Source organism: Rhinolophus hipposideros (assembly GCF_964194185.1).
Source record: "Rhinolophus hipposideros genome assembly, chromosome: 14".
NCBI lineage: Eukaryota > Metazoa > Chordata > Mammalia > Chiroptera > Rhinolophidae > Rhinolophus > Rhinolophus hipposideros.
In genome coordinates, this window is record NC_138060.1 from 133,820 (window position 1) to 156,896 (window position 23,077).

The 23,077-nt window shown below is 41.7% G+C and overlaps 1 protein-coding gene across 2 annotated transcripts in view; it reads right to left on the bottom strand.

Moving 5' to 3' along the window:
* LOC308507598 (ankyrin repeat domain-containing protein 26-like) overlaps positions 1 to 23,077 on the bottom strand; it is a 92,009-nt gene that overhangs the window by 11,551 nt on the left and 57,381 nt on the right. For both annotated transcript variants that reach the window (XM_081072799.1, XM_081072800.1), the window contains 2 exons: positions 4,193 to 4,398; positions 2,745 to 2,970 (listed from right to left, as the gene is read on the bottom strand). In XM_081072799.1, the coding sequence (XP_080928925.1) occupies positions 2,745 to 2,970; positions 4,193 to 4,398 (432 nt within the window). The remainder of the gene's footprint in view (positions 1 to 2,744; positions 2,971 to 4,192; positions 4,399 to 23,077) is intronic.

Genomic DNA, 23,077 nt, shown 5'->3' on the forward strand with positions numbered 1-23,077 from the left:
TGACCCAGCAATTCCACTCCTAGGCATCGATCCGGAGAAATCCAAAACTCTAATTCAAAAAAATGTATGCACCCCTATGTTTATTGCAGCTCTATACACAATAACCAAGACATGGAAACAATCAAAATGCCCATCGGTAGAGGACTGGATTAAGAAAGTGTGGTACATTTATACAATGGAGTATTACGCAGCCATAAAGAAGAAGGAAATCTTACCATTTGCAACAATATGGATGGACCTAGAGAACATTACGTTAAGTGAAATAAGTCAGACAGAGAAAGACAATACCTTATGATCTCACTTATATGTGGAATCTGAAGAAAACAATAAATGAGTGAACTAATCAGAAACAGTCTCAGAGACACAGAGGAAAAACTGAAGGTTGCTAGATGGGAGCGGGGTGGGGATAAGGGGGAAGGTGAGGGGATTACAAAGCACAATCGATAACCCCAAGATTGCTATGGCGATACGAAAGTCAATTTGGTGAATGTAATCAATAATGTAAAAATTTTGTAGGGTATCTGATTACACTTGTCTCATTAGGGAGAGCACCTCAGAGATGATGTAGATGCCTGACAACTGCACTGTACACCGGAAGCTGAAGCTGAACAATAATGAATGTTAATGTTAACTACAATTGTTATACACACACACACATATACATGTATGTATATATATTTTTACAAGAAGTAGAGTACAGCCTGAGGGATAGAGGCAGTGGAAATGTAATGGCTGTATGTGATGTCAGAGGGGTCGTTGATGAGGGGAGAGGGGTCATCATTATGTGAGGCATACAAATTATAAATGTGTAACTATTACATTGTTTTGGACACCTGAAACTAATAATAAAAAAGAGTTAAAAATAATAATACTCATTCACTGAAAAAAAAGAAGACACCCAGAACTAGTTTCTGCACAGTAAAACAAACAAACAAAAAAAAATAGCACTTCTTGATGACTTTCAGGCACATATATAACACCTGTCAATCAGCAATCTGGCCCTCAGCTTAAAATAACCCAGTTCAACACAGTCGAGTCATGGCCAAAGAGAAACAGGGCTGAGCTATTTTCAGCTGTAGCCCCAGCAAGAAGCTGAGTATATTATATACTATATTATATAAAATACTATATGTCAATAGTCAAAAGACATACAGTATTTACTTCTAGGGCCAAAGATTAGCACGAACCAGGAAAAGCTTGTTCACCTGAAACTAACGACTTACATTATACTTCACTTAATTTTTCAAATACAAAGGAGATAACAGACTCTCTGCCACATATTATAAACTCCCCCATGAAAGAATTATTATTTCGTTATCCTTTTTATGCCTACTGCTGCCTAGAGGAAAAAAATCAAACTCACTTAAAGCCCTCCTCAATTTGACCTCCACTAACCGTTTTAAACTAATTTTCTATATTGTATGCTGCATATAAATTAGACCAATTGTTCCGAGCAGACGATTTGTGCTTTCCTTCCTGTATTCTCCACGTTGCTTAAATGTAATAAACATTTTGGAGGGTAAAACAAAACAAAGTAACAGCATGAAGAATGTCACTGAGATATAACAACACTCACAGGCACTTCAATGAGTTCAGGAGTAAAATTAATGACCCGGAGGAGAACTTTATCAAAGAGATGGAAACTATGACACAGAACCGAACAGAACTCCTGCTGGTCAAGAACTCAAGAATGAGTATTTTTAACAACCACGTCACACGAAGAAGACGAGTTGTGATTTAAAGACTCCCTAGCACTGCCACCTTACTCATCAATTACCCAAATGCTGTCAAGACATATAGACATAAGTGAACTTCATTTTAAAAATTCAATTATTTGCTTAATGTCCCTATTTAGAATATGTACAACTGTGAAGCAACTCATTTTAAAACACTGAAATAGGTAGTGCTACGAATAAAATAAAAATTAAGGATATACTCTCTTGTTAGAAGATAACTTTAACCATAAAAACAGAGACTAATCTTTTTTCAGTATTATAAGTTTGCCGAATTAATAAAAAGGATTATATCTGTTTCATTTAATAATAAACATCCATTTGTGGTTAGGTGTTTGGCCGGCCATCATTCACTTACGCTTAGGGGAAGAAAAACTGGGATGCACAAAACTTTAAAATTTTTATGAATCATCTCCAACTAAAACCAATTAAGAAGCCAAAGCATCTCAAAGCATACCATTGGTTATTAGGCAATGATATTTAACATCTGTAATAAAATTTAAAGGCAAATTTTCAAGCATTTTAAATGTATCACTTTAGTTACATTTATTAAATAATAATAAATAACTCTTAACACATGAGAGCTCTAGGGACTTAAAAAAAAGATTGTAAAATTTCTATCTCCTTTCTATGCATATTAGCACACATATTATGCCTTTTACTTCGTGTGCATTAGTCAATGAAACAACTCAAAATTTCATCAACGACAAACAAAGAAACAAAAACTCATAGACACAGACAACACTTAGAGGGTGAGGGGGGAGAGAGAGAGGTAGAAGAGGGAAAAGGGGGTCAAATACATGGCGATGGAAGGAGAACTGACTCGGGATGGTGAACACACAGTGAAATATATACATGATGTATTATGGAAATGTACACTTGAAACCCATATGATTTCACTAACCAATATCACCCCAATGAATATATAAGACAAAACAAAACAATATTATATCAAATAAATAAAAAAGAAAGAAATCTGAAATGCAAGGGAAAGAAGCTAATATAACGAACCTTGGGACAGTAATACCCCATGATGTCATTTGAAGCCCGTGCGGTTGACTTAGCAATCACCAAATTTTCTCTTGGAGCAGGATTTCCACTGAGGAGTAACTCAGTATTCAAACTTCCAACACATGGTGGCTCAAGGACTCCCCTCCTAAGAGCAGTGCTGAGAAACTCCTTCGGCTGTTCCTTTGCGCGAAGATGGGTTCTAGCCTCTGCCAGTCTTTCATTAGCACTGTGAAGATTGTAAGACACAAAGCTTTGAATGTTATTTTTCCTGAATGACTTGCATTTTTTTCAAGTTGCCATAATAAATAGTAAAAGAAATTTCCCATTAAACAGCATTTTAACATTGAAAATGCGTCAGGGCAGACCTACCATGCACAAGGATAGCTTTCAAATTATCCTAAACAAGCACATATGTTTCTATGGGGACACCAGACTAAGAAGAAATTCAAAGTAGGGAGGGGAGGAAACGGGCTATCAGTGACATCCACGGCTTCACAGATAATACTTGCTGCCTTCTGCAATGGCTGAACCAATAAGATTCTTGAGGATTGCCATGAGACATACATAGCAAACGAGTTTAGAATTTTTTAAAAATCCCACCAAGATATTTTCAAGCCTTTGCTGTCACCGCCCTTGGGTAACGCCCTCATTACCCTGAGGAAATTAACCATTTGGGACTGAGGTGTCATGTAGAACAACAGCCTCTGGGGGAGAAGGAGGGACCCTGGTTGGTGATCCTACTGAATGAAACCGCTCCGCAGGCATGTAGCTTATAATATAACACTTTGACCAAGGCGCTGGGCGTGGGCTCTGCGCTTTCTGTCTTCCACACACCCCCTCAGGCTCACCACCTTATCTTTTTAGCCACTTCTTGGGTTATACTACCCTCACCCCTACGTTGTTAACCCTCTGCTATATTTCACATATATGCCTTTGTGGACATCAGAAAGACTAGAAAGAAGAGCTTGTCTGAAAGCGACCTCTAGAGATAATAACACAGAGCACAATGGAGACAGTACATGTACCAAGTGCCAGAATATGCAGAGTACTTAACCCTTTGGGTTTAAGTTGTTATCTTATAATAAATAGTTACCTCATTAAAAACTATTTAGGGGAATTCTGACAAGAAATTTTATAAAAAATAGCGTTGTCTAAATCATAAAGTTTCAAAAACACTTTGCTTAAAGACTGGTAGATCAGATTAACTCTATGAAAACCGCGAGAAGGAAAAATACAATCATGTAAAACCAAAAATGGGGAGAGATGCAAATGTCCTGAACTAACTAACATTTTAAAAGTAATTTATTCACTAACATCATTTTCCAAAATTATACTATTTAGTAAGCTTTCATTTACTATCAATCTCGGGAATATGCCTGGATAAAAATTATACTTCAGAGGCAAATTAATGAGCTCGATTGATTTTCTCTGACTTTATTTGGACTTACTTGTTTAGTTTGTTTTCCAATGATGTGATAAGTTTTAATGCCTCTAGGTAGAGGTGTTCATATTCTTCCAATTCTATTTCATGAGAAGTTTTCACTTTGGAGAGTTCAGATACCAGATATTTAATTCTGAGTATGTCCATGTCACTTACGGAAGCGCCATCATGGTCATTTAACGGGTGTACGTTTTTTTGAGATGCTGCTTGTTCCTAAAGCCAACAGAAAGGATACGTTTTAAAATTAAATATAAACTGAATAATTACAGTCTATTTGTATTCTTTAGTTTTAAGTCAATGATTTGGAGGGCAATTTAAATGAAAAAAAAAGCTGAAGTTTAAAATATTTACCATCAATACGGAATGAAATAGATCTGAATCATGAAAATATTTTGAATCATCTCATCTAACTATTCCAATAAGAGAATCAATTTTAAAAATTGAACAATATGACTTAATAATCTAAGAATATGGTGCATTTTATTTTCTTTATTTCCTAATAGTCTCGTTTTATATCAATTGGTCTTAAAAATCAAATGATTTTTCAGAAAGAACAAATCTCAAAGATCAACTGAGTGACAATAATGATGGGAACTGAAATATTAAGAAGGAGAAGCAAATACCACCTTAGTTCCAGAAATCTAAAAAAAATAAAATAAAAACAACTGCCGTTAAGGGGAGTAGAAGAATCACATACACTATGCATATCGAAAACGTAATTTGCAGCAAAATGAATTAAGGCGTGTTAAAAATCAATGAATTAACCTGTAAAAATAGATTTAAAAACTTTTTCTACTACATCCTGTTTTGCTCAGTCTTCAATATCCCAGAATTCACTGTGTTCTGCTTCACTCTTTTTTACCACATTCGTGACTATATGAATTTTGAGGTTTAATAATTTTTATCTCCACTCTTTTTATTCTCTACTTTTTCACATGACATTTGTACTCCTTTCATAGATAATAACTCCTGTTTAAGATTGATTTTCTTCAACAAGGTATAGATATTTTTTTTTAAAAAAAACTTTTTAAAACAAATTTTTTTTTTATAATTGGGGAACAGTGTTTTTGCCAGAACCCATCAGCTCCCTGTCAAGTAACAGTTTCCAATCTAGTTGTGGGATGCGCAGCTCAGCTCCAAGTCAAATTGTTCTCTTCAATCTACTAGTTATGGAGGGTACAGCTCACTGACCCATGCGGGAATCGAACCGGCAACATTGGTGTTATGAGCACTGCGCTCTAACCACTGAACCAACGGCCGGCCGCCCACTGGGGGCTCAGCTCCAAGCTCCAGCCATTGTTTTCAACCTAGTTGTGGAGGGTGTAGCTAACTGGTCCATGTGGGAATCGAACCAGCGACCTTGGTTACCAAGGATTGGAACCAGCACGATTCTCTAACCATGGAGCCAACTGGCCACCCCACAGATGGAGACATTCTGAAGATGCAGTTTCCAGTTTTGCTTTGAGAGCATCATTCTGAATGAGTAAGATAGTATGATTTGGTTACGAAGGAAGTTGACTGAGAATAGTCTAACCCCAAACCAGTATCAACTTGTGAAATAAACTCAGTTGCCATAAAATGTCATCCATACTGTAGTAGAGTCTTAGAATGTGGAAACTTGAATTACTCAGAATGAAGAACAAAGAGAAAAGCACCAGGAGACTCAAAAATGTATCCTTTATTGTCATCGACTTTGCCACACAACATCTGTACTTGATTTACTACGATTTCCTGAATGATTGGTTCATGTTTTTCTTCTATAAAATGACTGTAAGTCACCTCTGAGTTGATAGTCTCTCACCTGTTCCCCATTTTAACTCTCCGTAATTTCTTACGAAGTTGTAGGGAGTTACGAGTAACTCATCTTGAGATAGTTAGGCCTCCGTCAGCTACAAATGTTTCATGGTAATTTGAATTGCTTTCAAGAAGAAATGATTCCCAAGGTTAAGGAGAAATCACATCTCACACTGTGAATGTTTAGTGAGATGATCGCTACATTTTTTCAACAACAAAAAAGTGTCTTAATTCGATAATGCTATCTTGTAATCCTCTCTTTCCACAATATACAAGAACATCCTAAACAGCAATAATAACAACAAATCTGCTGGAATTTTAGTGATACTGAGTTGGGTAGAACTACTTTCCTGTAGATACAATGCTTATTTGGTAAGATGAGGTGAGTGGATGGATGTAGTGTTTTTAAAACATGGCTACAAATTCTTGACATTTCTCCATGAAATTCCCTCCCTTTTAATATGTGCTGGCCTTAGGATGTAACTGGATTCTAGTGCATGGAATAGGGCAGAACTGCTGTGAGAATGCTATGCCTGCGGCAGAAAATGTGATACAGCTTCCATCTGACTTTCTCTCGGGAAGCTCGCCCTGAGAACCCAGCCACCATGTTGTGCAGATGAAGAAGCCCAGGACACACAGTGAGGCCTCCTACAGATGCTCGGGCTGAGACGGCCCCAGTGGGCGTCCCGGCCAAAACCCCGCTTCAACTGCTACACGTGTGTGTAACAGCCTTTAGATGATTCTCATTCGCAGCTTCATGGCAACGCAGCTGATGCCAAGTGGAACAGAAATGAGCTAGTCTCACTGAGCTTCACTCAACTGCATTACTGGTGAACAAAACAGATGCTGTTTTGAGCCACTAGCTTTTGAGTTGGTTTCTTGAGCAGCAATGAACAACTGGCATTGATACTGATATTCAAAATGGTGTGAGGCCACAAAGAAAAGCAATCTAAAACCTGTAGGAGTGCCTTTCCACCAGGAGGTAGGTGGAACCCGAAAGGATGTGGAGAAGAATGAGAACGACACCCACAAGAGCATCCAAGAGACGGTTATTGGGGGCTTGCGGGCCCCTAAAGAGGCTGGCCACAAAGACTTCTCAGCTAGTGAAGAAAATGAGTCTGAAATCCGGATAAAAGGGGACTCTTGCTGTGAAGTAACCAAGTAAAACCCATGAGATACATGAGCTAACGAAAGACTGTGAACTGTAAAGGAACCAGGACTTATTGTGTTCAAATGTGTTTCCCATTTACAGCCTCTCCCACATGCCCTGTTGTCAAATCATGCTAAAATGAAGAAATGGCTTCTGAGTGAAGATCAAATTCGCTGTGCTCCCAGGAAGACATGATCTACGGATGAGGACAAGACTGTAAAGCCTTCCTCAAGACTTCCAAAGAGTTAAGGTGGGGCCTTAAATTCCTGGAAGGCTTTTCAGAGGAAAAGAATTTTAAAGGCATGGTCCTACAACAGCTACAGGAAGCCCAAGAGCTTATCTCAAAACGATGTATGACGGTGGCTTTTCTAATGGCACGAACCCCAATAAACTCTCACGCAACTCCAAGTTTTTAGGATAATCAAGTAGCAAAAAACCACCTTGTTACCTTGGACTAATAAAAACCAAGAGAGTGAAAAATAGAGGAGGCCTGTGGGTCTTAGACATTTGGGTGGAGGAATGACGCTGAGGGAAGAGCTGCAAGCACAGGTCATTTCTTATGAAAAGGACAGAACAAAGAGCTCACAGGGGACAGCAAAGGGCCATGGAGAAGCATTGGCATGATTAGGACTAAGTCCTAATCAAAGAACGGACAGCACACATCAGGCTGTATTTCAGAATTGCTATGGACTAACGTGCCTTCCACTTTCTATTTCTGCAGGGGAAACTTCAGCAGTCGAGCAGAATGTTGGGTGTGTGGGTGGTAGATAACTTGTCTCTTCCTTTCTCATGTTTTCATATTGAAAGGAATTGTCCTCAAGGGGCTTTATCCTAGAAACCAAAACCCAGGCCCTTCATCCCCATTTGCACCAGACTAAGATGGTAAAATCTTAGATTCGAACCTGAGCCTGATGCCATTAAATTGAGACTTGTGGCGAGTATTGTGTAGGGATGAGTGTATTTTCCATGTGGGGGGAATGTAAAGAATTGTGGCCAGTGGACAGATCAAGGTGGTTTTTAAATGTGTCCGTAAATTTTGAAATATTCATTGCATAAAACCACTAGAATATGGGTCAACATTAGTGACTGGCTCCTAATGAACAGAATATGTTGAAAGACATTTCGTGTGAATTCCAAGACTCCTTCACAAAGGGCAACACAACTGTTGGTTATGTCTCTGAGGATCTGAACCTTGGAATCCAGCCCCGTGTTGTGGGGAGGCTCGGGCCACAATGCGAGCCGGGTGTTCAGGTGTAGGTCTTCCTGCTGTCTGCCCCAAACAAATCTTTTACTTGTTTCTGATTGATTAATTACTTCCTGAATTTTAACAACTGTACTCTTGAAATGTTTTCTTTGGATGGGATAAAATATTTATTCCATTAATTATATATGAAGCTAAAGGTACAGCTATGCATCTCAATGTGTTTCTGAGAATGTAGGATCTATGCCAAGAACAAGATTGGCACCAGTGTTTCAGAAAAGAACCGGGTCAAACAGAATCTACTTTTCAATTGCAAGATGATGGATTAGAGAGATTTCTAAAGAGGAAAGCAGATGGTCCAGGTTTCATCTTCTCCTTCCTAGACAGTGAAATCTATGGAAGAGGCTATGGATTAGGAGATAGACAAAATGAAGAAAGTTGTCCACCAAGTATCAGATCCTATTACCGACATTTGATGGAAATGGGAGTGAAAGGGAGGCACTGGGTTAAAGATTAATGTTTGAATGAAGAAAACAAAAGGAATGAGTCGACTTTGGAAGCCTAATATCCCATCATGTCATAAGGTCACCAAGGTCTGCGGGCCACAGGCTCCATCCAGAAGCAAAACATCTCCACAGAAGTGGAATTAAAGATATTCCCCTACATTGTTATTTTATTATTCCATAAGGCATCTGGTAATATGCAAGATGACTGGGGAAGCGTTCTCATAACATTTGATTTGGTAATGGCGTAAGGACAGATCTATAGACCAATAAATTGGAAAAGATGATCCAAAAATTAACCCTCATATATATAGTCAAGTGAATTTTGACAAGGGTGCCGAAAAATCCAGTTGGGCATGAACAGTCTTTTGAACTAACGATACTGGGTCTACTGGATATCCACATGCAAAAGAAAAATTAAACCTCTACATCATACCATATATAAAATTATTTGAAAAGGTAAAAGCTAAAACTATAAAAGCTTTGAAGAAGCTTCATGTCTTCATGACTGGAGTTGGCAATTGTGTCTTAGATATGACAGTACCAAACAAAAGTAGATAACTGGACTTCATTAAAATAAAAAAAAAAAACTCTATGCTTTAAAGGACACCATTGAAAAACTAAAAAGGCAAGCTAATGAAAGGGAGAAATATTTGAAAATCCTATATCTGATAAGCGATTTGTATCTAGGATATATAAAGAATTCTTACAATTCAACAAGACAAAGAGAAACCAATTTTAATGGGCAATGGAATTGAATAATCAGTTCTTCAAAGAAGTTATACAAATGGACAATAAGCATGTGAAAAGATAGCTCAGCATCATTAGTCATCAGAAAATACATCAAAACCACAATATGGAGCAGAGAGTTCACTAGTGGTTCCCTAGGGCTAGGAAGAGTGGGAAGGGCAGACTGGCACACGGTGAAGGCTAACAGCACACAGATACTTTCCAGGGTGATGAAAATGTTGTAAAACTGATTGTGATGATGACTGCATAAAGCTTTGAATACACTAATGTGGGAAACCGTGCTGAATTGCTAGCAGATGTTATTTTGTGAAATGTTGAACGTTTGACTTCCTTGAGTGGTTTGTGCTCCCAGCAAGGCAAAACTTGCTACTCTGAGAACACAGAACCAGACAAGGTCAGGAAGTGTGGAGCTGGCCAAAAAACAAGCCCTTGTGTATTCCAACATTGTAACTATTAGATTGCAGACAGTTCTGTTACTTTTTTGAGGCCCAGAGTATATAAGCTGCAAAAATAAACTTGGGGTGAGTCATTCTACTTAGAACTGAGGCATTCTACTTAGAACTGCATCAGTCTACTTAGAATTGCCTGCCCCCCCTCCCCCCCTCCCCCCCCATCCCATCTTTGTCTCTCTTCTTTTTTCTCAATCCTCACTCCCTACTTCAGGGACTGTTAGTCTCGTCGGCAGGCACCGACAAGTGGCGCCCGAACAGGGACCTGAATACTGGGGATAAAGTGAAGGACACCGCAAGGAGCTGAGACGCGTCACATAAGGTAAGGGGTGCGGTGAGATACCACAGTCGGGAGTAAAAAATCATGGGACAGGGTAAAAGCAGAATGTCTTTTACTCAAATGTTAAAAAGTGTGCTAAACGGACTGGACCCCCAAGATGAGGAGGGCCTAGATGAGGAAGGCCTGGAGGAAGCCGGTCCTCGATATCATGACCCTGAAGATTATAATGGGGTGGTTCAGACAGAAACAGGTGCTAAGACAGGACATCTGAATCCTCTCCAGGCAGAGATTGATGGATTGCAGTCAGCAATTGCCTCCCTCTCTGTGCAGGTGCAGATGGTACAATCGAGGCAGGCAGAACAGACTTGCCCTCGTGATTCTCCTCTGCGTAAGGTTTTGCAAACCGCGTGCAAGTTAGGGGAAGATACTGGAGATTCTGGGTTGGCATTTCCAGTGATAGAAAGACAGGACGCACAAGGAAATCCTGTCCGAGACCATGTGCCTTTTGCATTCAAAAGTTTAAAAGAATTAAAAATGGCATGTTCTCAATATGGTCCTAATGCCCCGTTCACCCAGGCCCTGCTAGAATCACTAGCTACAGAAGCCCTGCCGCCTAGTGATTGGAAGCAACTTGCTAGGGCTTGCTTATCAGGAGGGGACTATATCTTATGGCAGTCTGACTTTGCAGAATTCTGTCAGAGTACTGCAGAGATAAATCAGACACAAAACATTCCTATCTCCTTTGATATGTTGGCAGGTGAAGGACCTTATAGAGACTTGCAAACACAATTAAGTTTTGACCCGGCTGCTTATGCACAAACAAGTGCTGCCGCCAGGCGTGCATGGAAAAATTTTCCTATGCCTGGAAAACGTTCTGAGGACCTCTCTAAAATTATCCAGGGGCCTGATGAGACTTTCCAAGACTTCCTTTCGCGATTAATGCAGGCGGCTGGAAGAATTCTGGGAGACTCAGATGCCAGCATGCTGTTAGTTAAATAGCTCGCTTTTGAGAATGCTAATTCTGCATGCCAGGCTGCATTATGACCTTACAAAAATAAGAGTGACTTGTCAGATTATGTCTGGTTGTGCTCAAAAATAGGACCTTCTTATACACAGGGTCTTGCAATGGCCGCTGCTTTGCAAGGAAAGACTGTTAGAGAAATGTTATTCCAACAACAACAACAAAAGAAAATAAAGGGACAGGGCATCTGTTTTGGGTGTGGACAGCCGGGCCATATGATCAAAAACTTCCCTAATAAACAAGGTCAGCCTCAAAGGAAGGAGGGCCCAAAACAACCTGGATTATGCCCAAAATGTAAGAGAGGTAAACACTGGGCCAATGCATGTAAATCTAAGAGGGATGCCTCCGGTAATCCTCTTCTTCCAGGAAACAGGAAGAGGGGCCAGCCCCAGGCCCCGCAACAATGCTATGGGGCGCTGCCGCAGTTGGTCCCCCACCAGGGAAATCCATTCAGGAACTCTTCCCAGCAACCCCAGGCAGCGCAGGATTGGACCTCAGTAGCGCCGCCTACACAGTACTAACACCTGAGATGGGAATGCGAGCTATTCCTACAGGGGTCTTTGGGCCTCTGCCTCCACAGACTGTGGGACTCATCCTAGGAAGGAGTAGTATTACCATGAAAGGGATATTGGTTGCTCCGGGAGTTGTGGATATGGATTATACAGGAGAGATCAAGATTATGACACATTCGCCTGGAGGCACTTCAGTGATCCCTAAGGGCCCACGCATAGCACAATCATTGTTAATTCCACATGTCAAACCGGGTAAAACAGCAGGCCGTAAATCCCGAGGCGACGCGGGCCTTGGTTCATCAGATGCTTATTGGGTCCAGGCCATTCACCACCAGGCCAGAATTACCACTATCCATTAATGGCCGTTCCTTCATGGGCCTTTTAGACACGGGGGCCGATGTCTCTGTTTTAACTGCAGATCAGTGGCCTAGCCACTGGCCAAAGCAGCAAACACTAACCCAGTTACAAGGCATAGGACAATCTCAGTCACCAGAACAGAGCAGTGATATATTGTTGTGGAAAGATCAAGAGGGACATGAAGGATCCTTTCAACCATACATAGTGGCAGGATTGCCTGTCAATCTATGGGGCAGACATGTCATGAGTCAGATGGGAGTTTACCTGTACAGCCCTAATCAACAGGTCACTATGATGATGTTCGATCAGGGACTTCTGCCTAGAGATGGCTCAGGTCCCTCTGGACAAGGGAGAAAAGAGCCTATCTTTCCCTCGCCCTTACCACAAAGAGCTGGCTTGGGATATTTTTAACGGGGGTCACTACTCCTCCTGTACCCCATGCAGATGCTATCACTTGGAAAAGCGACACACCTGTTTGGGTAGAACAGTGGCCCCTATCATCAGAAAAGATACAGGCTGCAAGGTTGCTGGAACAGGAGCAACTCGATAAGGGACATACAGCACTTTCTAACTCTCCATGGAACTCTCCCATATTTGTAATTAAGAAAAAATCAGGTAAATGGAGGTTGTTACAAGATTGGAGAAAAATAAATGAGACTATGGAGCTCATGGGGGCTTTACAACCAGGATTGCCTAATCCTTCTGCTATACCCCAAAACACATATAAGATAATCCTGGCTTTAAAGGATTGTTTTTATACCATACCATTGTGCCCCAAGGACTGTAAAAGGTTTGCTTCAACTAACTTACAAGAACCTATGAAGAGATATCAATGGCTGGTGCTGCCTCAAGGTATGGCTAAAGCCCTACTCTATGTCAAGAATGTGTGGCAGCAGCGTTAGAGTCTACCCCGTCTCCCCACATACAATCCTTAATCACACTCTTTGTTCTAAATTTTTTAAACCTGGATGCGCGTGGCAGATCTGCCGCAGATCGCTTCTGGCATCCTAACACTCAACAAGATTATGCCCAAGTGAGATGGCAGGATCCAGTTATTAACCAGTGGCATGGGCCAGACCCAGTCCTAATTTGGGGACGAGGGCATGTTTGTGTTTATTCACAGGACAAAGGAGGTGCGCGGTGGCTGCCTGAGAGGTTGGTGCGGCTTGCTGATGAGCGTCTTCAAGATCCTGCTGGTTGCACAGATCCCTCAGGGTGAGACATACTGGGCATATGTTCCTGACCCTCCCATGCTACACCCCACTGTGTGGAACGGGCCTGAAGTCATTGGTGGGACAAATGACACTAGGCTATTAGGACATCCATTCGCTCCTGCCATCCTACAAGCTGTTGGATTCAATCATAGCGGCTTGGGCTTAGGACTCCTCATATGCTTCACAAAGACTGTCAATGTTACCGGATGTTTCCGTGTGGGCAACCAGACAAGTCACGGAGACAACCAAGGACAGAGTGTCACATTCCATCAGCCAGCAGGATGGAAAAACATCAGGGATAAAAACCCACCTCCACAACAAGCCCATGGTCCTTGCGGTGAGGAGAACAGAAAAAACAACAGATCCATCCTTTGGAGACAGTATACCTCCCGGCCCCCAAGACATATTTGGAAACTAGTGGGAGCAGTGGATACAGTGACTATGAGTATGGACGAGGGACAAGGCAAGGTAGAAGGCAATACCACTGCTTGTGTCAAGGCTCCGTATGTGCTTATGATTGGTAATTCTAACATCACCCCTATTGACAGGGTCCAGTTTAATGTATCTTGTATACAGTGTAACCTAAGTAATAGCATCAATTGGTCAAATGACAAAAGTAGAGCTATAGTTCTCCACCGATCATCTTTCATTATGGTACCTGTTAACATTTCAGGTCCTTGGTACTCGGACCTCAGAGGAGAATTCCCCTCCTTTCTAGCTCTGTTCCATTTGCTACTGCCTTTTGTAATAATCTTTGTTGGTGTTCTTCTATTCATGTGTTTTACTCCGTTGCTCAGAAAGATAATACTCAAGGGCTTCATCAATCTCCAAACAAATGTTCATGAGTTGAGATTATCTGCCCAGGTTCACCGTGTCACTGACACCCGTGTATAAAGCCCCTACAATGGGTCGGCAGCCAAAGACGGGTAAGGATTTGGTAAGAATGTACATAACCTAAGACAGGAACCGTTCGCTAGAGGGATGGTCTCCTATGATGGGTAAATGGACATATCTGTACCAACCACCTAAGCCAGGCGCGACCTTTGTGTTAATTTTATATATATATATAACAAAAAAGGGGGACCTGTGGGAAACCGTGCTGAAGTGCTAGCAGGTGTTGTTTTGTGAAATGTTGAGCCTTTGACTTCCTTGAGTGGTTTGTGCTCCCAGCAAGGCAAAACTTCCTACTCTGAGAACACAGAACCAGACAAGGTCAGGAAGTGTGGAGCTGGCCAAAAAACAGGCCCTTGTGTATTACCTTTATTGTAACTACTAGATTGCAGACAGTTCTGTTACTTTTTGATGCCCAGAGTATATAAGCTGCAAAAATAAACTTGGGCTGAGGCATTCTACTTAGAACTGCAGCAGTCAACTTAGAACTGCGGCAGTCTACTTAGAATTGCCTGCCCTCCCGATCCCATCTTTGTCTCTCTTCTTTTTTCTCAATCCTCACTCCCCACTTCAGGGACTGTTCGTCTCGTCGGCAGGCACCGAAAGGGGAAGACAAATTTGTTTTCCAATATTTGCATAACACTTTTTTTTGTGAATGGCTTGATAGACAGGGCTTATAACGTGAATAATGTGACAACAACATCACCAGACAGGCCGTGTAAAATCAATAACTAAATACCATAGGAAGGGAGAAGATTTTCATGAAACAGTTTTAAGTTATTGTTAATCAACAATATAAAATGTAAATCACATTTTTACACGACTTGAATTAAGGAACTACCAATGTAGCGTTATTATTATTTTCCCCCAAAACAGCTCTTTTCTTAAATATTTACTTCAGCACTTTCTATCGTGTTTCCCCGAAAATAAGATGTAGCTGGACCATCAGCTCTAATGCGACCTTTGGAGCAAAAATTAATATAAGACCCGGTATTATTTTAACATAATATAAGAACGGGTCTTATGTAATATAAAATAATATCAGACCAGGTCTTACACTAATTTTTGCTCCAAAAGACACATTAGAGATGATGGTCCAGCTATGTCTTATTTTCGGGGAAACACGGTATGTTTATTTCTAGGTGAGGAGTGTGTTCAGATGGTGGAAGTAGCTTGAAGTCCAACATTAATAAGGACAACATATCTGCAGTCTTATTTATACTTTTCCATTTATCAAATACATACAAAGGTGAGAAAATTATACACAAAAAATGTATCAGCAAACTTTAATTCAAAGGATATCAACTAGAAGGATTTTCTCATTACTGGCAGTTCTCACTAGACTACGTCTCGGAGAAAGCTCAGGTTCCACTGGGGACACCCACGGGATAGCACCGCTTAGGAGTCTGCATCCCTCCTTTAGCTAGGTAGCTCTACACATCTCTGCTTTGGTTTGTTTTGTGTTAATTGGGGACTACTGAGGAACAGTTTGCTTTTCCAGGATGTCAAATTGTTCTTTTTTTCAATCTAGTTGTGGATGGTGCATCTCACTGGCCAATGTGGGACTTGAACCGGTTACCTTGGTGTTATGGGCACCTCGCTCCAACCACTGAGCCAACAGGCTCCCCACCAGCAGCCCAATTCCAAGCTCAACCCATTGCTTCCCATGGGTCTATGTGGGAATCGAACTGTCAACCTTGGTGTTATGAGCACCGTGCTCCAACCACTGGACCAACCGGCTGCCCACCATGGTTCATCTCCAAGTGCAAGCCATTGTTTTCAATCTAGCGGTGGAGGGCGCAGTTCACTGGCTCATGTGGGAATCGAACCCACAACCTTGTTGTTAAGAACTTGCACTCTAACCAACTGAGGCATCTGGCCACCCTTGGTCTCTGTTTTTATATACCGTGTTTCCCCGAAAATAAGACCTAGCTAGACAATCAGCTCTAATGCATTTTGGAACAAAAATTAATTAAGACCCGGTCTTATTTTACTATGATATAAGACCGCGTATGATATATATGATGTGACATGATGTGACGCGTCTTACATTAATTTTTATTCCAAAAGACACATTGGAGCTGATTGTCCGGCTAGGTCTTATTTTGGGGTAAACACAGTAATTAAACAAAAAAAAATTTTCTCAAAGAACGGTACTATTCTTTGATAAAAAGATATTTTTCAGGTCTGAAAGACACTTATTTAGTGAAAGTCCCTAATTTTGCATAAGAGGCAACCAAGACTCACAGAGATTATATAGGTCACCTGAGGTCACCAAACCAAGGAGCTGCGGGCCAGGAATGGGATAAGTCTCCCTATTGAGGCTAGCGTGCTATGCCAGCTACTACCTCATATTCCGGAAAATTCCATCAATTTCTGAGTACAACTCAAAGAAAATGAATATGTAAAACTTTGTCATGTAGCTCAATAATGTTAAAGCATGAGAAACAAAATAGTAGCTTTCTAACTCAAGTATTAGCTTTAAAGTCATTAAAAAAAATAAAGACAGATTAATATCACAAGTCCTATTAACAGAAGTCAAACACACTCAATTTATAAAGCATAAACATTTCTAAACACAGAAAAGGGAACTTGAAGGAGAAAATCATGAGTTAAAGAAAGCAAACTCAAGTTGAGGAAATTCTTCCTTAAAATGACTTGTCTTTTCCTCAGAATCAAATTTGGCTGACCAATATAAACCAACACAGGTATTATTCATGGTGGGGGTTAAGTATAGCGAAATTGGAAACACAAAACAGATTTCTCTTTACCATCTAGTGCACTTGTGTCCAACCTCACATCATCACAACTGCATCATCAGTCTTTCCAGTGTTCCCTAGTGATTTGGGACACTTATCTCTGGATCTTGACAGAGTGGGGCTTTACCATCTCTTATTCAGCCTTGCATGACTGGGCAACCCAACGCCTCACAAGGGAACAACGTTGGCCTTGGAATGAGGGCATTGACTTTAACATAAACAATTTTCCAACTTATGAGGAAATACTGAAAACTAAACACCTCTTTCCTACCAAAAAATAATTAAAGGAAAAATGTCCACAAGCATATTCTCTCTCATTGCTCCTGCCTTTACACTCTTTCATCTTCTGATTTCTGTGGTGAAACCACTGAGAACATTTTAATTGTGCATCATGCTTAAGAATTTACAGAAGCGTTGGCCATTCACTTTCTTTTTGTACCCAGTCCTTCCTCCAGGTTCACCTCTTTGAAGGACTTGGACTCCATTTAGCCGAAGGGCTGTCCGAAAATCCTTGGCTTTGTTCTCCTATGATTTATTAAGGGGAAGCTAAATGAAAACACAAGGTTGGAGCCCCATTTAGCACAGGCCTGTGCTATGTTTCTCTGCATTAAGAAGGCCACAGTTGTTAGATGGGTGGGGGGGAGGGGGTTGGAAATGGGGGGAAGGGTGAAGGGATTGGGGGGCGGTTGGTGACCACAGGATGGCCTCAGGGTCTTTTGAGAGTTACTTTGGGGAACTTACTCTATAGTGTTTGGGGATTTTGTTGGGTATCCGATGGACATGTTTCCTGTTTGGGAGACCACCTCAGGGATGCGGTGGATGCTTGGTCATGGCATTGTAAACCAGAGACTGGACATTAATGAATGCCAACTATAATTTTATGTGTATAATGTGATGGCTCGGTGTGAGGTCGGGGTGGTGGTGGATGGGGGGAAGGGGGTTCACGTTGTGAGGGATGTAAAAATAAAATAAAACTAAAAAAAAAAAAAAAGGAGGCCACAAAACACCATCAAAACCACAAACCACCCTGCATTGATCAAAATGGATATTCTTTGGAATGATGTAAACATCATGTCAAGAGAGACAACCCCTTTCTATCTCCACAATATCTACAACTCATCGGGCATCTATAGCCCAAGAAAGGATCTTCTGCTCAACACACTACGATTCCTTAAAAGACCACGCATCTGTAAAAGGGAAGGAGGGTGCACTGGATGTGAAAGGGAGGCAGGATGGAGGAAAGCACAGGGACAGCCCACAGCTGCAGTTCCAGGGGGACAAGGCTGAGCCTGAAGCCCCAGCAAAGGCAGTGGCGGTGGAGGGGATGGGGTGCAGCTCCCACATCACTGCCCAGGGGAGGCTAAGTGGGGCAGCAGCAGCATCCCCCCACCCCTCTCCAGATGCAGCAGTGCTGGCACCACCAGGGACCAGTAGCAGCAGCAGAAACAATTCTCCAGTCTCACGACCACACACAGTGCTACCAGTAGACATAGGGAACCAGGTAGCAGCTCAGCGGGCTCAAGAACACGCTCCCCTCAACCACCCACTTCCCCCACCTGCGTGGTGGTGGTGACCAGAGACCCTGGAGACCTGGATGCAGTTGCAACACCCATCTCCCTGGTCACCCAGGCTTGGACTCCCACACCCACAGCTAAGCCCCCGCGCCTGGACCTCCCATACTCAAGGAGCACCTCTGGGAGAAAACAGAAACTACACTATTGAACCATCTACTGAAAACAAAAGAAAGACCTCTAATTATATACCTGTTTAATTGTTCAAATCAAAATGTACCTACATAAGAAAGTATTCACTACTTCAAATGTGCCTGTAGAGGAACAAGCCACTCAGCAGCATGAAGAAGCAAGGTGACATGGTTAACACTGAGAGAAGATGACACTTCTCCAGAAACCAAGTCAAAGTTACGGAAGATTGTGATCTCTGTGACCGAGATTTCAAAACAGCAGTCATGCTCTCTGCTCATCACACAGAACAGCTAAGAGACTTGTAGGAGGATGACTTGAAGGTGGGCAAACTGGGCGAGCAGGGGAAGTGGGAAGGGAGACGTGGCCCGCATCCATGGCTGCGGAGGTGCAGGTGGTCCCCGGACAGAACAGAGACCACAAGAGCCAGGAGGTGGGCTCTTTCCCTTGTCCCACAGCTCATCTCCCTGCCCAGAGAGCAGCATATCCAGAGTTTGAGGCAGTAACCTCAGCTGAGACCTCCAGCTGGGCCCTAGGTAGGACAAAGGAAGTAAGCACCATACCTGGGCCCCTCCCCCGACTCTCCAAATCCTACCCCCACCCTTCCAGAGACTCACGCTGGCCCCTGATCTGAGGAGTAGTGTCAGATTACAGAGGACCCATAGTGCTCAGGATCTGGGAGGACCTGGTTTGTAGCTACTGCGACCCAGGGAAGAAGCTGGGAAGTGTGTGACACTGCTGGGCTGAGAGAGAGAAGACTCCTCCATCCCCAGTCCCCACCTTCTCTGACCTGCCCAGGGCAGGGCAATTACAACTGTGGAGACATGCCCAGGGGTTAGCAGTAGGCAGCAGTCGCAGCTCTGGGCTTTCAGCAGCTTAGAAATCTCCCACCACACACGCACACATGCACGCACGCACACACACACGGAAGAAGTGACCTAAGACTCAGGAGACCTGGGCACAGGGCTGGTTGTGTTACTCTCAGTGCGCATATGTGCAGGCAAGAGCAGGAACTGCACTGACTTTGTAGAAACTACCATCCAGACCCGATAGCCCCACTCATCTACATCTGCCGTCCCAGGGTCACTCTGGGCACCAGGTGACCGGCTCTGCCTGAACAATACACAGAGGACTCTCTGGTACAGCAGAGGACGGCCTGGAGATTACTTGGTGGGCTTAAGCCAAGACTGGCGCTGCGTTTTTTGTTTTTTTTTGTTTTTGTATCTTTGATATTTTTGCCTGTGTTGAGTGTGTGTTACTGGTTGTTTTCACACGTGAGTGTATTTCGTTTTGACTTTGTTGTTGCTGTTGTGCTTGGTGGTTGGCTTTGTTCTGAAATTGCCCTACACCAGGGCCCAGCCCAAGAGTCACAAGATTCAACACCTCCTGACACCAACTCCAGACCCAACCAGAGTATTATTGGATTTGACCTACAAGTGACACACCCAGAGGGAATTCTCTACAGGCACAAGAGCCCATAGAGGCCAAGTCTAATTCGAGTGGTCAACCCTCACGCAGCAGATCATCTACCGAGGGCAGAGCTAAGTCTCACAACTAGGCAGCCTAGGATCAGCCCCACCTACTGACCAGCCAAAAGCAATGGAAGTTCAACTTTACACAGGACAATATACACAACACCAGGGTCACCTTTGGAGCACACGCACAGGAGAATAGGGAAGTGGTGCAAGTCAGATATAAAGGACACACACTACATAAGATAACCCAGCAAAGACCGAGCATCCTAGGGGATCTACCTAATACATCGAAGCAAACACGGAGAGTCAACCAGAATGGGGAAACAAAGAAACATGTCCCAAATAAAAGAACAGAAGAAACCTCCAGAATTGGAACCAAATGAAATAGAGGTAACCAACCTATCAGAGACAGAGTTCAGAACACTGATGATAAGAATGTTTAAAGAGCTTAGTGACAACATAAAGAAGGATAGAGAAATCATAATGAACAACCAGTTAGAACGAAAGAATACAACAAGTGAAATAAAGCACACGCTTGAAGGAATTACCAGTGGGTTAGATGAGTCAGAGAATTGAATCAGCGACTTAGAAGACAAGTTAACAGTGAACACACAAGCGGAACAAAAATAAATCCACGCCTATATGGCCATTTAATCTACGACAATGGAAGCAAGAATTTACGGTGAGGTAAAGACAGTCTTTTCAATAAATGGTGCTTGGAAACCTGGACAGACACATGCAAAAAGATGAAGCTGGACCACCTCCTTACACCATATACAAGAATAAATTGAAAATGGGTTAAAAACTTAAATGTAACATCTGATACCATAAAACTCCTAGAAGACAATATAGGAAGCAACTTTACATATATTACCCGGAGTAAGATTTTTACTGATACATCCCCTTGGGCAAGGGAAGTAACAGAAAAAATAAACATATGGGATTACATCAAACTAAACATTTTTTTCACAGTAAAGGAACCATCATTAAAACAAAAAAGGGTCCTACTGAATGGGAGAAGATATCTGCCATTGATATATCCAAACTTTATTAAAAAACTCACTCAACTCAGCTCCAAAAAAACAATCAACCCAATTAAAAAATGGGCAGAGGACATGAAGAGACATTTTTCTAAAGAGGACATACAGATGGCAAACAGACATATGAAGAAAGGCTCAAACCCACTAACCATCAGAGAAATGCAAATAAAAACCACAATGAGATACCACCTCACCCCAGTCAAAATGGTTATCGTCAATAGATCAACAAACAACAAGCGCTGGCGAGGATGTGGAGAAAAGGGAACCCTTGTGCACTGTTGGTGGGATTGCAGATTGGTGCAGCCACTATGGAAAACAGTATGGAGGTATCTCAAAAATCTGAGAATGGAACTACCTTATGACCCAGCAATTCCACTCCTAGGCATCGATCCGGAGAAATCCAAAACTCTAATTCAAAAAAATGTATGCACCCCTATGATTATTGCAGGTCTATACACAATAGCCAAGACATGGAAACAATCAAAATGCCCATCAGTAGACGACTGGATTAAGAAACTGTGGTACATTTATACAATGGAGTATTACGCAGCCATAAAAAAGGAAATCTTACCATTTGCAACAATATGGATGGACCTAGAGAACATTATGTTAAGTGAAATAAGTCAGACAGAGAAAGACAAATACCTTATGATCTCACTTATATATGGAATCTAAAGAAAACAATAAATGAGTGAACTAATCAGAAACAGTCTCAGAGACACAGAGGAAAAACTGAAGGTTGCTAGATGGGGGGGGTGGGGATAAGGGGGAAGGTGAGGGGATTACAAAGCACAATCGATAACCCCAAGATTGCCATGGGGATACGAAAGTCAATTTGGTGAATGTAATCAATAATGTAAAGATTTTGTAGGGTATCTGATTACACTTGTCTCATTAGGGAGAGCACCTCAGAGATGATGTAGATGCCTGACAACTGCACTGTACACCGGAAGCTGAAGCTGAACAATAATGAATGTTAATGTTAACTACAATTGTTATACACACACACACATATACATGTATGTATATATATGTTTACAAGAAGTAGAGTACAGCCTGAGGGATAGAGGCAGTGGAAATGTAATGGCTGTATGTGATGTCAGAGGGGTCGTTGATGAGGGGAGAGGGGTCATCATTATGTGAGGCATACAAATTATAAATGTGTAACTATTACATTGTTTTGGACACCTGAAACTAATAATAAAAAAGAGTTAAAAATAATAATACTCATTCACTGAAAAAAAAGGAAGACACCCAAAACTAGTATCTGCACAGTAAAACAAACAAACAAACAAAAAAGCACTTCTTGATGACTTTCAGGCACATATATAACACCTGTCAATCAGCAATCTGGCCCTCAGCTTAAAATAACCCAGTTCAACACAGTCTAGTCATGGCCAAAGAGAAACAGGGCTGAGCTATTTTCAGCTGTAGCCCCAGCAAGAAGCTGAGTATATTATATACTATATTATATAAAATACTATATGTCAATAGTCAAAAGACATACAGTATTTACTTCTAGGGCCAAAGATTAGCACGAACCAGGAAAAGCTTGTTCACCTGAAACTAACGACTTACATTATACTTCACTTAATTTTTCAAATACAAAGGAGATAACAGACTCTCTGCCACATATTATAAACTCCCCCATGAAAGAATTATTATTTCGTTATCCTTTTTATGCCTACTGCTGCCTAGAGGAAAAAAATCAAACTCACTTAAAGCCCTCCTCAATTTGACCTCCACTAACCGTTTTAAACTAATTTTCTATATTGTATGCTGCATATAAATTAGAC